The 15,630-nt window shown below is 41.2% G+C and overlaps 3 protein-coding genes and 1 pseudogene across 3 annotated transcripts; all 4 read right to left on the bottom strand.

Annotated features, from left to right (window-relative positions):
• Nucleotides 1-1,183: 1,183 nt before the first annotated feature.
• LOC147463135 (uncharacterized) lies at nucleotides 1,184-3,698 on the bottom strand. The gene has a single exon (XM_086528103.1). The coding sequence runs from the start codon at nucleotides 3,552-3,554 to the stop codon at nucleotides 3,006-3,008; it is 549 nt and encodes a 182-aa protein (XP_086384229.1). The 5' UTR covers nucleotides 3,555-3,698; the 3' UTR covers nucleotides 1,184-3,005.
• On the bottom strand, nucleotides 3,682-5,459 carry LOC147463136 (uncharacterized). The gene is made up of 5 exons (XM_086495506.1): nucleotides 5,310-5,459; nucleotides 5,229-5,260; nucleotides 4,207-5,008; nucleotides 4,089-4,145; nucleotides 3,682-4,035 (listed from the first exon to the last, which is right to left on the bottom strand). Exons 1-5 carry the CDS (start codon nucleotides 5,457-5,459, stop codon nucleotides 3,682-3,684), a joined length of 1,395 nt encoding a protein of 464 aa, XP_086351632.1.
• Nucleotides 5,460-5,603: 144 nt separating this feature from the next.
• On the bottom strand, nucleotides 5,604-6,395 carry LOC147463137 (uncharacterized). The gene has a single exon (XM_086495513.1). It carries the CDS (start codon nucleotides 6,393-6,395, stop codon nucleotides 5,604-5,606), a length of 792 nt encoding a protein of 263 aa, XP_086351639.1.
• A 158-nt stretch (nucleotides 6,396-6,553) lies between these two features.
• On the bottom strand, nucleotides 6,554-9,074 carry LOC147463138 (uncharacterized; annotated as a pseudogene).
• Between the last annotated feature and the right edge of the window lie 6,556 nt (nucleotides 9,075-15,630).

Consider the following 15,630-nt stretch of genomic DNA (forward strand, 5'->3'; position numbering starts at 1 on the left):
GAGTCGACAAAAGAATCCAATGAATCACTAGGTGTAGATGATGCCGTACCTGGCTTTGGAGCAAGTCAAAGAGCTATTGCTCAATGTCTTGGATTCAAATCCGTGATGAGCAGAATCAAAACAAGGGAAGTGCAGCTACCAAAAGCAAAGTCCACCAGTAGGTAGAAGCAGCACCAAGCTTGCACGTCGTTAAGGTATTGAGCTTGGAGCTTGATGTCTTGTATAAAGCTTTGTAATGATGTGGATAGCACTGATAGGTGTAACTTAGCTGTGTTATACGAGAAGATAGCACAAAAATGGGCTTTTCCTGAGCTTTAATATGTTGGTGCAAGGATTTACAAAACAACTAGCAGATGTTGGTGGTTGCGGGCCTGTAGGCCACATGCTGTAGTGAAAGCTTGGGGTTGATTTCTAGCAAAGGGTGTAGCATGCACAGAGGACGCGTAGCATCACTTTGTGTGTGTGGGATGAATGTTGTTGACAAATGGGCATTCACTTTTTGGTAGAGGTCAAAAGCCCTTTAAAATAAAGAGCTATAGCACAATATGTACATAGTGATAGAGTTATCCCACACAGTCACAATGGCTCTGAGCATTAAATGCTCTCAAGTACTTACACACACACACACACACACACATACACTCAAACTTCAATCTGCAAGAAATCACAGAGAGAAAAATGCACTAATCTTGCAATGTAATTTGTTAATTAGTTGTCCATGCGAGGTCCGATTTGAGCAAGCAAATGGTCGTTCAGAAAGCTCTTGACAATAACTTCTCCCACACACGAGAAACGCTACAAGAACATGATGATGAAGAGATTAATTGAAGATAAAAATTATGTGTAAATACACTAAATGTGAAGACTAATTGACGATGAAAAACTATGCAAGGATTCAATGCTAATGAAAATTTTTCTTCTCCGAATCACCAAAGGGTAGTGGAGCATGCTCGTGCCCAAATGGTGATTAGGAAGTAGGATTATTGAGAGTGCTAATGCAATGGTAATTAATAGGCTTAGTTGTGAACCGACAGCTTTGATACCACATGTTGAGACTTGTGGCTATGGTGTAAATGATAGCAGTCCATTCAATTAGCAAATTAATTATAAGAGATTAGAGAGAGAGAGAGAGATTAACGCTAATGGAGATAGAAAATCATTAGTAGATTAATATATTGCAAAATGTATACAAAGTGGCTAGAATAGTGGGTATTGAGTGGATGGAAAGTCAGATACAAAACATGCAGCAAAGGCTTCTTTTATAAATTAGGGAGAGAGTCTTCTAATGATCTACACCATGATGTCAAATTGTTGACTTCCATTTTAGAGAGGGTTCTCACGTTGTCGGGGGATTTTTATGTGCACGAGTTGAGCCGGGTCAGCACCGGGCTGCTCGCTGTGGGAAACGGTGAGAGAAAGATGCACATTTCAAGAGAATATAGCACGAAAGAACACCTTGAATTGAATTACCTAAATGAACTAAAATCTAAATACAAAAAAAAATAATAACTTGATCGCAATAGGCAACAAGTGCTCTTGGTCCCACCGAGACTGTGAGCGGAAGAGAAAATTCCAAAAGTGTATGGCCTCAATGCTCTTCCCTTGCTCTTCTCGACCACCTTCACTTGCACTCACTTTGTCGTCACTTGCTTGAGTTTTCTTTAAATTCAAACAAACCTCTGAAAACTGCTAAAGATCTGCTTCTCCATTGTCATAACTCTTTGTGAACTTCAACTTCTCGTCCTTGCTTTATTCTGAACACTAACGATCTTCTTCCTTTGATGCTTTTGGTATCGATGAAGTTTCTACCCTTCGTGCCTTCCCGAATCACAAGTTAAATTTCTCGGTCTGCTCCTTGTTGGACACTGACATATCATGCCCAACTTGTCGTCCAAATAATAATACTCCTCTCTCGCTCGTGTTGGCCGCCCTGTCCTTAGCTTGCAGCCTTCCTTTGGAAATTTGTGGCACTGCTTTCATGCACGCAAAGGACACAATCCTCCTTCTCTATTCATGAGTGCCAATTGCCACCCTCTTGCTCATGCACTCGACAACAGAGCTAGCAGAGCCTCCTCGTGCTCTCTCCACCAGCTCCTGCAGTTCTCGGCCTGCCTCTGCTCGTTCGGCTTCCAAACCACCAGCAGCTCGATTCAACTCTTTCCTCTCCTGCTGTCTTCACCACAAGCAACCCCACTGTCAGCTCGTCCTCCTCTTCGTCATGGGCGGCCCCTGACAGTTATGCGCTCGTCAACCTGCTACTTTTCTTCTGGCGGCCTCGTCCCCTCTCTCTGACGGCTTTTTATCTTTCCCTGTGCTGTCTGCTTTTCGATGGCTCCGCCCTTGCGTGCCGTTTTTTTTTTTATAAAGCTCATCAACCTCTATTTTTACTGCAACCCCTTAACTCATAAAATATTTCCTTTAAAAAAAACCTTGCTTTTTATTACTTTAAGCGGCTGTTCACACTGGTCTTGCATGTGGGTTAAAATAATGCCGATCTTCACCTTCAAGGCATACGTATAGGTGAATGCATTGAAGAGAAGCCGTCCCTTTGCATCGAATATCTCCACTCTTTACTAAGCCATGCCGCCAAACTGATCTTGGTGGGCAACAAGCTCCTCAAACACATTTTAAGCTTCTTGAAGTACATCATATTGAAATACTTGAGAAATGGAACATCACATAGCACTTCTTATGGTTTACATATCAACCAAAGCATCTTCGAACACATAATATCGAACTGAAGTATCCTTGTCACCGCTATATTAGCCGCACCTACTGCTCTCTAAAGTACATTGCAGTAGTTATATGTATCAACAATGGCTTTGCCGAGTACAACAACACAAGCAATATACTCCAAGGGATGGCAATCAATAATCCGTCTGAGCAATAATAACGTCTAGAATCTTGTGTTATGTTAAAGCTTCACCTATGGACGTGGAGCGTCATGACATCCACTCCCTCTGAACCTGCACATCCTCCGGCATGTGCCAACCGTCTTCAGGTTGCTAATCATCATAAGCAAAAGTATCGCCAGAAGCTTCTTCTAGCGAATACATCTCATCATCTTCTTGGCATTCTCCAGAATCTATATCACCTAGAACCACCTGTCCTTCTCGCTTCTTGAATAATTTGATCCTCTTTCCTGCAATGGGTACTTTAAGCTTGGTGCCATCAAGTTCTCTAAGCTTGTAAGTTCCATTATCATAAACGTGCAGCACAACATAAGGTCCAAACCATCTCTTAACCATTTTACGCATGGCCGAATATTGATTTTCCAAACTGCTATCATAAACAAGTACCCAATCTCCATCTTTGATAGTATATGGTCTCAATCTATGCTTCTTGTCAAATGCAGCTTTATTCTTCAATCGTGCCTCCTTGAGCTTATCTATTGCCTGGTCAATGTCTTCTTGGCGTCTTTCAAGCTGCCGAATGCGCATAGCAAGCAAGTCTTCAGTTGACATTTCTGATTTCCATGGCAGTATGGTCCAAGAAACAATCGTCTCTTCTATAGGCATGATTGGCTTTTGCCCATACATAAGTTCAAATGGCATAAATCCTGTAACTAAGCTATGAGTAGCTCTGTCAGCCCATAAAGCAAAAGGTAAAAGTTTAGGCCAATCACCAATTCTTCCTCTACAAGTCTTGGCCAAAGCTTTAACAATAGGCGGATGTCCTCTTTCACTTTTCCATTACCTTCCGATTATATGCTGTAGTAAGAGCCAAATTGATTCCCAACCGATCGAAGAACTCATAAGCTTCATCTGCATCTAATTCTCCTCTATCTGCAGTAATCTTCCCAATGCAACCATATCGGCAAATCACATTCTCAAGCAAAAACTTGCATACTGAACTTGTAGCTTTGGTACGCAAACCTCTTCCTTCCACCTGGTTAGTGAGATCCTCTCTGGCAAGAACAATATACCTCATTTTCCAAATACCGACTGGCATAGTAATCAAATCTACAACCCACTTATAATGCATAGCCAATGGATAAGTAGGATGTAACTCATCTCGATGTCGCACATTTGAATACTGTTGACAAACCATGCAAGTCTCCACAAATCGAGCAATATCTATGTACATACCTTTCCACCAGTAGTGGTCTTTAATCTTGGCAAATGTTGCCCACACTCCTCTATGTCCTGCCCATAAATTCTCATGAAACTCTTTAATTACCTATTGTTGTTTTACTTTGTCACATACCACTCGTTGTGGTGATCCTCCTGGACGTTTTGGTTGCTTCCACAAGTGCCCATCTTTAAGGAAATAACCATAATCTTTCTTCCTGATCCTCCTGTATTCTTGATCACTCCATTCCTCTTGCTTGGTGAGAGTGCTGAGATAACGGCCTATCAAAAGCCACTCTCCATCGTACATCTCATCTAAAAAAGCTTCAAAAACACGAGCAAGAACACTACAACTTGCATGCAAATGAGAAGAAGTATAAAACTTTAAGCCCACATTATCACTCTCTGTAAGCATCTCTTCCTCATCTTCATACCTGGCTCTTGATAACATATCTGCTACCGGATTGTCCCTTCCTGCAATATGACAAAATTCAGGATTAAGAGACTTAATGAAAGCTATCCATCGTAACATAGCAATATCCGGAGTGGAGCAATTCGTAATCATTCCTATCAATGGTAAGCAATCAGTCTCCACTACAACTGAAGCTCCAATAAAACACTCCTTGTCAGACTTTAGAGCAGTAGCAACGCCCCAAAGCTCTCTCTTAACGTGTGAGTAACTTCGTTGACGAGTGTTAAGAACCTTTGCACCAAACCGAATAGCATATCTATGACCATCCTCATCATCTTGACCAATAGCCCAACCAATGCCTGTAGGACTAGTGTCAACCGTCAAAATCACTGGCCTTCCACATTTATAATCAACCTTCCTTAAGGTAGGAGCATCCAACAGCATCTTCTTCAATTTCATGATGGACTTTGTATGGACATCTTCCCACACAAATCTTTTCCCTTTTCTTAATATTGGTAAAGTACTTCTGCAACATGAGCAAAGTGAGGTAACCAAATACGATAAAACACGCAAGCACCCAAAAAACGACGGACTTCAGTAACTGATGTGCATGAATTCTTCATCCTTTGTATTGCTTCCACCTTAGCTGGACTTGGGCGTCGTCCATGTGGCCCACACATATGTCCAACAATCAATATTTCTTTGGCACCAAAAATTGATTTTTGACCTGAAAGTGTTAGATTTACCTCTTCAAGTTTAGATAGAATAGCTTCACAATCTGCAATATGTTGAGCAACAAAGCTTCGGCACCCCCTCTGATCTTTTACCTCGTCTTTCAAACCTTCTTCACAACCCTTGATTAGCAAATCATCAATAAAAGGCATAGTAATGTGAGGAATGAATTCTCTTAATACCTTGTTCATGCCATTCATCATGTGAGCAACAGAATTTGTGGCACCTTGCGGTAAAGTACACATCCTTACCAACCCAAGTGGAGTACACATAGTAGTGAGATCTCTACTCTTAAAAGCAACCTAAAACTGATCATAGCCTGAGTAAAGATCACCCATGGAATATATAGCCCTACCTGCAAAATCTTCTGCAAACTCGTCCACAATTGGTCATGTGCCAACATTACGAATTGTTACCTTATTTACTAGCTGCATGTCTTGAATAAATCGCAGGGCTCCATTCTTCTTTGGGACGGTGAACCATCGATTAGAATAAGGTGCACAAGATGGCTCCAAAATACCCATACGTATCTTTTCATTTAACAAGTCAATAAGTTGTGGTAGATGGGCTTTAGGAACAGGAATAGGACGCAAATTCCATGGCATATGTGGAACGGTAAAGATAATCATAGGTGCTACAACATTTGGATCTACACATCCAATTTCACTGGGCTCAAAAGCAAAGGCTTTACCATGTTTTGCAAGCATCTCTTGAAAGCACTTGACCTCCTCATCAGTAAGAAACCCTTCTTCACCAATGACTATTTGCTTCAAGGTCTCTTTAATAAATTTGTGGCCAATGTTCTTGGGATCCCTTAGCTTTGGTTGGTGTGAAGCTTTTTCGATAACCTCCTCACTCTCCCCTGGGAGTGGGGTAGCTACAGGCCTGACCTTCTTTGCAACAGTTTTGTACTTTGTATCCACCTGCACTTCAAAAGCACCACCCAATTCTTTACTTACCTCCATTAGAATGTAATACATGTCCATCGAATGCACTCGCACAAATTTAGTCCCACTTTGCAACCTACACTTCTTGATAACTTCGAGTTCTGACATCGTATCAACATAAGAAACTTCTTCAAAGACTCCTGAGATAACATCATCATGTTCAAGTACATCACATCCCTGCAAATCACTTTGAACACTTACCACATATTGCTTCTCCCACTTAGATAGCTCCATGAACTTCCTATATGAAACTAACCTTCAGATGTTAGTCCCAGAAACCCCGAAGAAAAAGTCTCTTCTTGCGAGAACTTCTTCTTCCCTATACCACTATCGTCCCGCTCTATAGTGGCACCCCAAGAAAATCCTGAGCAAACCTGTACTCTTTAAACTCTTTCCGAACCCTTGGCAAAGGCTCAGTATCTTAAGCTATCTTTATTCCTGACATGATCAACACAAACAGTCAAAAATTGAACCGCTCTCTTACCATCTTTACTTCGAATCCTTGCAAATGCTGAACCATCATCCAAAACCTTTGTTTCCATACACACAGTTGTGATGTAAGGTTGCCCTAGGATAAGTGGATGTTCCTGTATAAAAAAGTTATGTTCATCACAAATATCTCCAGTTGTAACCTTGACATTTGCACATGCACCATATAAATCGCCAGGCTGGGTGTTGGTAGCTCGAATCCGCCAACCATGATCCATATCAATAGGCCATTTCCCTCTCTGGTACAAGCTTTTTGACATCAAATTAATTTTTGAACCATGATCCACAAGTGCTAGAATAGGCTCATCAATATCACCAATCTTAACAATTGTCTCTGTAGTGGCTCTCGCCCAATGTGTTCTGAAAAAATGACTCCTAGGTACTGCTTCCTCACCATCATCATTATTGAAGTGAACATGTCTTACCTCGGGTGTAACTTGATTGGAGATCACTGTAGACTGTAAACTTTCTTCTTCAATCTCTAACTCATAAGCATCCAGAATCGATTCTACATGCTGAATCACTTGGCTCTTGACCGCATCAGGTTCTTGCTTGACTAGTACTTGCCGCTTTCTCTTTATAATATCAATGATCTCCTCATGAAATTCACGTTTAGCAATGCCCAAGACATCGCCCAAAGTAAGTTCCACCTTGCTATTGAGAATGCGTTCCTCAAATACCTTCTTCAGATTTGTAGCCAATTCAATATCAGATTTTAACTTGTAAGAAGGCCCTTTTGGCTTACCTTGCTTTTTATCTTTTGGTGCCTCTTCCATAACCACTTCAGGTGTAAGAACTTCTGTAGAACTTGCCCCTTCTTCCTTCTTGCCGCTAGTCCTCGTAGCTCGTTTTGATGAGCCCACAATGTCTTCATCTCTCTTGCGCTTCTCTTCCACCATAGCTTCATTAGCCTGAGATTTTGCAAGAAAGGCATACACAGAAAGAGAATCTACAGGATCTGACCACCCCGTAGTTTGTCGAATGTAATTCCCAGCTTGACTTAATGTGTCACGAGTTATTTTACCTTTGTCAGCTGTCCTCAAAGCATATGGGCATAGATTTCTTTTAGCCTTGGTACTTTCTTCATCCTCCGCACTGCATACGTGTAATCCATAAGTTGTTGCATCAACCCTAGAGACATTGTGCTGCATCTCCTCAACCAGCTTCTTCATACCGCCCTTCCCATAGTTAAAACGTAGACGTTCACCAGTTTCCTTAAGATGCAGCTTGCCGTCCTTCCAAAAAACTGTGTTCTTCTTATAAGCTTCATTAAAATCATCACAATTTTTGCGTATATGATCTAAGCTATCACACCACATGCATCCTTTATCCCATTCTTGTTGTGGAGGACGTTGTCTGGGTTCTGAAGAAGATCCACTTGCACTCAAACCATCAAGTTTAACAGCTTTCAAATTCAAATTCAACTCTTGTATACCTTTTACCAGCTCATCAAGGACTGGCTCCTCCAGCTTGGGCTTCGGCTTCTCCACTAGGTCCTCTTCGAGCACTTCCATAGGATCAGCCACTATGAACTTGTCCACCCTCTTTTGTCGCTTTACAATCATATTAACAGCTTCTGTAACCAGTTTCCAATCAGAAGTTAAGCCCAACTCACCAGATGGATCCTCGAGCAGGTGTACCAAGCTCTTCTGAAGGCGCGAATCTGCTGCTTGAATAAATAGCTCAACCTTTTCCGGTTGCATTGTTTTCTGCTCAGCAGTAGATAACTGTTCAAACTTCTTTTCAAAAGCTCGTAGCAATTCTCTCGCAGATAAACCTTTATCCTTCTGTTGTATCCATTTCATAAAGCTTTGCTTGGTAACTCGTTGAGAATCTTCGAGAAAATACTCTTCTTGTAAAGCCTTCTTAAACTCCTGCCAATTTGCACCATGTGTTATCGGAATTTCTTCAATTCGAGCCCTAAGCTCAGGAGCCGCAATTAAGTGAAAACCTTCCACTGAGTCATGATCATTAACTCCATAATCCTCCATAGATTGTTCATAAACAGTACAAAATTTTGAAATATCACGACCTTCAAATCTTTGCAGCTTTTTCAGTTACTGTATACCTTGCTTGACGAATACGTTCACTTTGTTGGTACTACTGTTGAGAAGCCTGTTGCTGCTCCATATAGGCTGCGAACAGCTGCATCATCTGTTGCATTGCTACTTCCTGTGGTGTCGACATCTTATGCTACCAAGTCCCACCCCGGCTCGCTTTCACGTCGGGTTCACCAAAGATGTCGGGGGATTTTTATGTGCACGAGTTGAGCCGGGTCAGCACCGGGCTGCTCGCTGTGGGAAACGGTGAGAGGAAGATGCACATTTCAAGAGAATATAGCACGAAAGAACACCTTGAATTGAATTACCTAAATGAACTAAAATCTAAATACAAAAAAAATAATAACTTGATCGCAATAGGCAACAAGTGCTCTTGGTCCCACCGAGACTGTGAGCGGAAGAAAAATGCCAAAATTGTATGGCCTCAATGCTCTTCCCTTGCTCTTCTCGACCACCTTCACTTGCACTCACTTTGTCGTCACTTGCTTGAGTTTTCTTTAAATTCAAACAAACCTGAAAATTGCTAAAGATCTGCTTCTCCATTGTCATTACTCTTTGTGAACTTCAACTTCTCGTCCTTGCTTTATTCTGAACACTAACGATCTTCTTCCTTTGATGTTTTTGGTCTCGATGAAGTTTCTACCCTTCGTGCCTTCCCGAATCACAAGTTAAATTTCTCGGTCTGCTCCTTGTTGGACACTGACATATCATGCCCAACTTGTCGTCCAAATAATAATACTCCTCTCTCGCTTGTGTTGGCCGCCCTGTCCTCAGCTTGCAGCCTTCCTTTGGAAGTTTGTGGCACTGCTTTCATGCACGCAAAGGACACAATCCTCCTTCTCTATTCATGAGTGCCAATTGCCACCCTCTTGCTCATGCACTCGACAACAGAGCTAGCAGAGCCTCCTCGTGCTCTCTCCACCAGCTCCTGCAGTTCTCGGCCTGCCTTGCTCGCGCGCGCACGCGTTCTCTTCCCTCTCAGGCCCGCCTCTGCTCCTTCAGCTTCCAAACCACCACCAGCTCGATTCAACTCTTTCCTCTCCTGCTGTCTTCACCACAAGCAACCCCACTGTCAGCTCGTCCTCCTCTTCGTCATGGGCGGCCCCTGACAGTTATGCGCTCGTCAACCTGCTACTTTTCTTCTGGCGGCCTCGTCCCCTCTCTCTGACGGCTTTTCATCTTCCCTGTGCTGTCTGCTTTTCGATGGCTCCGCCCTTGCGTGCCGTTTTTTTTTTTATAAAGCTCATCAACCTCTATTTTTACTGCAACCCCTTAACTCATGAAATATTTCCTTTAAAAAAAACCTTGCTTCTTATTACTTTAAGCGGCTGTTCACACTGGTCTTGCATGTGGGTTAAAATAATGCCGATCTTCACCTTCAAGGCATACGTATAGGTGAATGCATTGAAGAGAAGCCATCCCTTTGCATCGAATATCTCCACTCTTTACTAAGCCATGCCGCCAAACCGATCTCGGTGGGCAACAAGCTCCTCAAACACATTTTAAGCTTCTTGAAGTACATCATATTGAAATACTTGAGAAATGGAACATCACATAGCACTTCTTTTGGTTTACATATCAACCAAAGCATCTTCGAACACATATCGAACTGAAGTATCCTTGTCACCGCTATATTAGCCGCACTTACTGCTCTCTAAAGTACATTGTAGTAGTTATATGTATCAACAATGGCTTTGGCGAGTACAACAACACAAGCAATATACTCCAAGGGATGGCAATCAATAATCCGTTTGAGCAATAATAACGTCTAGAATCTTGTGTTATATTAAAGCTTCACCTATGGACGTGGAGCGTCACGACAACGTGTGGTGGTGCGGATGTGTCACACACCCCAATAGAGAATACAGAGAGAATGAGATGGTGGTTATGGAGTTTAGGATTCTTACTCTAAACAAGAAGTGATAATTGATGATTGAAAGGCTTATTGCTTTCCTGCAAGAGAGCAGTGATGAGAGCTACATATAGAATTATGTGACGAAGTTGATGTAGAGCATGTACACTATAAAAATAGAAGAGAATATAGTAAGATGAAAGATGGTTCTTCTTCTTCTTCTTTCCACAAATGAGAGAAGGATAGTTATAAAGATGGTGTTGCACCACCTCTGTATAATACGTACGTAGACTTTCGATGTATTCTATGTAACTACTAGCCCCCAAAATTGAGCTCTACCGCTCTTTATATGCTTCTCTTGCAGCTTGGAGTGTCCTCCAAGGCAAAATAGGGCACCCCCTTTCTAGCTTGGAATAGCTCCTTCTTGTGGGATTTTTGCTAAAAACATGGCCTTCCTTTTGCAAGTCAACTCTAGCCAAAGGATTTAATTTTCCTCCTGTAACCCAATCAGTAATATGATATCTAAGTAACTAATGAAATTGTACGTAATCTTAACTGCACCGCGAGCCTCGATATAATCACCACACTTACCGTACCGCTCCACAAATTTATGGTGCCATTTTTTATGAAAATAATTCTCGTAGAATTTTGTTGAATCTCGCTTCTTCACCATATGTTTTTTTTTCACTTATACGATAAATAAATATTTTTGGGGTTGGATAATGTTAACAAACGCATTGCTTTTTAGGAATGCCAAAAAGCGTGAAAAGCATATATTTTTTTTGAAATTGAACCATGGTTTCACCTAGCCTACCTAAACTAGGAAACGGACTTGCTTTTCACTAAAAAGTAAAAAACACCCAAAAAGAAGATTTTTATGAAATTGAACCCTAACTTCCCTAGACCTCGTAAGTTAAGGATCCGGACCTGCTTTTCACAAAAAAAAAAAAGCAAGAAAAAGCAAAAATGTTCAAAATTGAACAAATCAGGTCTCCCCAATCTCGAAAAAATAAAAAGTCTTTCAAAACATATTAAGTGCATAAGTAAAGAGTGAGTTTAGGAAATAAAAAGACAGATGAATGTGGAAAGTCAAAAGACATATGAAGGTGGAAAGTCAAAAGGCACATGAACGTGGAAAGTCAAAAGACCTTTTGTGTCCATATAAAGAGGTGGTTGACTTCACATTGTATATTTGTGTTTTTGCTTCTAATTTTCACAAAAAAAGCAAGAAAAGCAAAAATGTTCAAAATTGAACAAATTAGGTCTCCCCAATCTCCGAAAAATAAAAGTCTTTCAAAACATATTAAGTGCATAAGTAAAGAGGTGAGTTTAGGAAATAAAAAGACAATGAATGTGGAAAGTCAAAAGACATATGAAGATAGAAAGTCAAAAACACATGATTGTGAAAGTCAAAAGACCTTTTGTGTCCATATAAAAAGGTGGTGGACTTCACATTGTATATTTGTGTTTTGCTTCTACTTTATATTTCGTTCATTGTTTTCTCTCTTTAAACTGTCCTTGCAATCTCTCTCTCTCTCTCTCTCTCTCTCTCTCTCTCTCTCTCTCAATGTTGTATTCATCATTCTCACGTCCTGCTAATATTGTTGCAAATCTACATAACACATTGTTTTTATTGTTATTGAGGGAATCTTTGAATTAGGAATACCTTTTAATTTTTTTGAAACCATTAAGAATACCTTTTAATTTTTTAGTAGCCAAGAAACAATAAAGGAGCACCTCCCTACGCGAGCGAAATGAGCTTCTCTATAGCCAATTTGGTGAAGGTCATCTATTTGCTCGTGTGTGTGTGTGTGTGTGTGTGTGTGTGTGTGTGAAGGTGATACTTCCCGTGCCCTCTCCTCTCCTCGACCAAGCTTCTTGGCCACCCAAGTTTCCTCATGGTCATGCCTCAAATGGATGCATTATTGCATGCAAGCCCAAACAAGCCACACCAACTTAATTAAGCAAGAATTAAGTTGTATATTGTGATTTAATTTCATTGCAAGTCCAAATCGACACGCATGAATGAGAATTAAGCATAACTATGCAACAATCAAGCATAAATTGATAAAAAACTCAATTTTTCCTCAAAATTTAGTGCCAATCAATCATTGCTATCATATATGCCAAGAAAAATGACACTCCAATCATTGACTTGTAGGCACATGATCAAACTCCATGCCTCCTCTTCCCTTTGCATGCTTCATGTATCTTTCTAGCCGCTCTTCCATCCCCTCCTTCCTCAAGGTGCAAGAGAGAGAGATACCTAAGGTTTGATATTAGTGAAATGGCACAGATACTACTACATGCCCTTCTACACCCAACCTCTCTCCTTTTATAGGCTCTTAGGCTTTATTTTAAGAGACCCTTGAACCTGCATGCATAGCTTAGGGCTATGCCCCCTTGGTCCTACTCTTGCTGTGACAATCGACGTGATTTGTGTGTAGATTGTCTCTAGGGGTAGGTTCCCACCAACTATAGGGCGGATGCCCCTTTATGGTTTCATTTATATGTTCTTCAAATGCCATGGTGAAGGTGACAATATGAGTCTTTGAAGGTCACAAAGGTCATACAAACTACACATCAAAGGTGATGTGAGGCTTTAGGGTTTCCATCCCAAAACTACATGCCTCTTTCTTCAAGCATATGTGCTTGGCTCCACAACCTCTATGATTGGGCTTAGAATCAGATGCTTGGGTGTATCTGTCAGGGAATGTGCTCCCTTTTCTCTTATTTTATTGAGGCATAGGTTTTGAGTTATTTACATGTCCTCCCATTCCTCTTGCTTGAGCAACATCGCATATTTTCATGCTTGCACATCCCCTTTGTGTATCTGTATGTGTTGATTTGTGTATTTGTCTATAACAAGAAGACTAAGAAGTGATACGGACATTGAAAGAGCAAAACAAAGTGCTACATTGTCAACCCCACAAACCCAATGTGTTAGACAAGAGGAAAGGGATTGAACTTTCATTCTAGTCATCCAAGATGATTTAATGCTCCACATGTGATTGCACTTCTCAAGGAATTGGGCATGGGCTGGTCCTTCTGATCCTTGGGTTTCTTGCATGCAGCCTACCAAAAAAAACCAAGAAATATAAAAACAAAGTCTCAAAAATATGCCGATGATATCAAACCTCACTAGCCTTGCCAGTAATATTCACATGCAATTTTGGAACAATGTCATCTACAACCTATGAACTTGGCTAAGGGGCATCGTTGGATTTTCCTTGGACACCCTACACCCGAGACAAAACTTGCTTAAAAATTGGGCCCAATAATATAAACCAAGGTAAGCAGATAGGACTCCACCTGCCCCATGCTTGTCATTTTGGGCCTTTCTACTTTTTTCACTTGACACTGTGTCATAATAATCAATATCTAATTCTCCTAAATGATTTTCTCATATTAAACTGATCATTTAATGTGGGGAAGTGCTAGGGGAGAAAAAGCTAGAATATTGGTTAAGCTAGCAGACCGGCCACAGTAGGGATCCAAAGGAGGGAAAATAGGGATCCAAAGGGGGGGCATCTGCAAAAGAGCCATGTGCAACAATGGGCTAAAAAGACCCTAAGGTTCAGCCCATTAAGACTTCCAAAATGCTAAGGTTCCAAATTCAAAGGTTGTGTCCGAAGGTCAACCCTAGGGAAATTGGATGCTTTGTGTGTAACTAAAAAGTCTTTGCATATCCCTACTTGGGAGGGGGCGAGCCCTTCTTCTAGGGGATGAGAGAGAAAGTCACACACACACACACAGAGGCTCCTTTACACAAAGGAATTAGGGACACATGTCAGCTCCCTAGCCCAGATGCCCACAAGGTGTGCCCAATTCCTATTGGATGGCCTTGGAGGTGGACCAATGAGAATTAGGCTAGAGTAAATCTAGTTTAATTAATTTAAAAACAGTTAATAAAAAACCAATGAGAATTAAGTCTCCTAGAAGACTATTGGACAGTCTCCCAAGGGGTCCAATGAGCATTCAGGAGCCCATGGCTTGCCTGATTCCTATTGGCCAGGAGGCAAAGGGGTCCAATGAGAGTTTAGTTTAATTATTAAATTACCTAAAGCTCTCACAAAAGGGGAAAGGGGGACACATGTCAGAAGGCTATCACTTATGCTGCTTAATAGCCATTGGCTTGACTTGGGGAGGTCCAATGAGGAGCCTGCAAGAGCAATTAGCAAGAGGGCTCCAAGAGAGAGAGGGGGCTGATTTTTGCAAGGCATTATCACACGCACACTCACAAAATCTCATGTGTGAAGAAAGAGAAGACTATCTCTTCCCACGCTTTAATGGAGAACTCATCACCTACTCCAAGCTTGTGAGATAGAAGCCTACATCGACATACTCTTGGCATGTGGATGCAAATCCAACAAGAGCCAAGCTTCAATGCATGCTCATCTCCTCTACCAAGCTAATTACTAAGCTAATCTATGCTAGTATGAGTGATTATGTGAGGAGATGTACATCTTTCTCGAAGATACTCCTTTTCCTCTCAATCTACTCTCATACCCTGCTGGCTCTCACCATCTTCGAAGGTGTGTGAGGTCTTGAGTCTGAGAACGGGATAATTAAAGTTTGTTTGCTAAGTTTTTTTGCTTGGTGCATGAAGCTTTTCATCTTCATTGCACTACTAGTCTTGAAGAATCAAAGAATTTATTGTACAATGTCTCTCTTGATGGGAGAAACCATAATACAAAGCCTTTTGGAGGGGGGACCGGCTCCATGCAAATCCGATCCTCAACTGTTGTCAATAGCTTAATTTCTCTCTCTTTTGAAAGTATTGTTGATGCTATCTAACTAGGTGTTATGCTTTTTGTTGCTCTCTCCACCCAAGCACTCTTGTAATTCTCATTAGGAATCTATTCTAATGAAATGCCCACTATGTTCATGTTAATTTCCGCTACACACAAGTTATTAGGCCATTAAATGTTACATTGGTATGAGAGCACAAGGTTTCTCTTTTCTTGCTCAAGAAGGGAGGTCCTCAAGCTAGCTATAAATGGTTGGTATTATTAATTGCCTGTGAGTAAGTAGAATAGGGATTTTTCAGCCTTGCAGTGCGCCTGCC

Source organism: Adiantum capillus-veneris, chromosome 2 (assembly GCF_014529385.1).
Source record: "Adiantum capillus-veneris isolate H3 chromosome 2, ASM1452938v2, whole genome shotgun sequence".
In the NCBI taxonomy this organism is placed as follows: domain Eukaryota; kingdom Viridiplantae; phylum Streptophyta; class Polypodiopsida; order Polypodiales; family Pteridaceae; genus Adiantum; species Adiantum capillus-veneris.

Excerpts from the sequence above, each read along its gene's own strand:
- LOC147463137 (XM_086495513.1), bottom strand. The coding sequence starts at position 6,395 with ATGGAGCTATCTAAGTGGGAGAAGCAATATGTGGTAAGTGTTCAAAGT.
- LOC147463135 (XM_086528103.1), bottom strand. The coding sequence starts at position 3,554 with ATGCCATTTGAACTTATGTATGGGCAAAAGCCAATCATGCCTATAGAA.
- LOC147463136 (XM_086495506.1), bottom strand. The coding sequence starts at position 5,459 with ATGTGTACTTTACCGCAAGGTGCCACAAATTCTGTTGCTCACATGATG. Across the intron at positions 4,146-4,206 it reads GAGGATCACCACAACGAGTG|GACATAGAGGAGTGTGGGCA; the intron begins GTATGTGACAAA and ends ATTTATGGGCAG. Across the intron at positions 4,036-4,088 it reads AGACCACTACTGGTGGAAAG|TATTCAAATGTGCGACATCG; the intron begins GTATGTACATAG and ends GTTTGTCAACAG.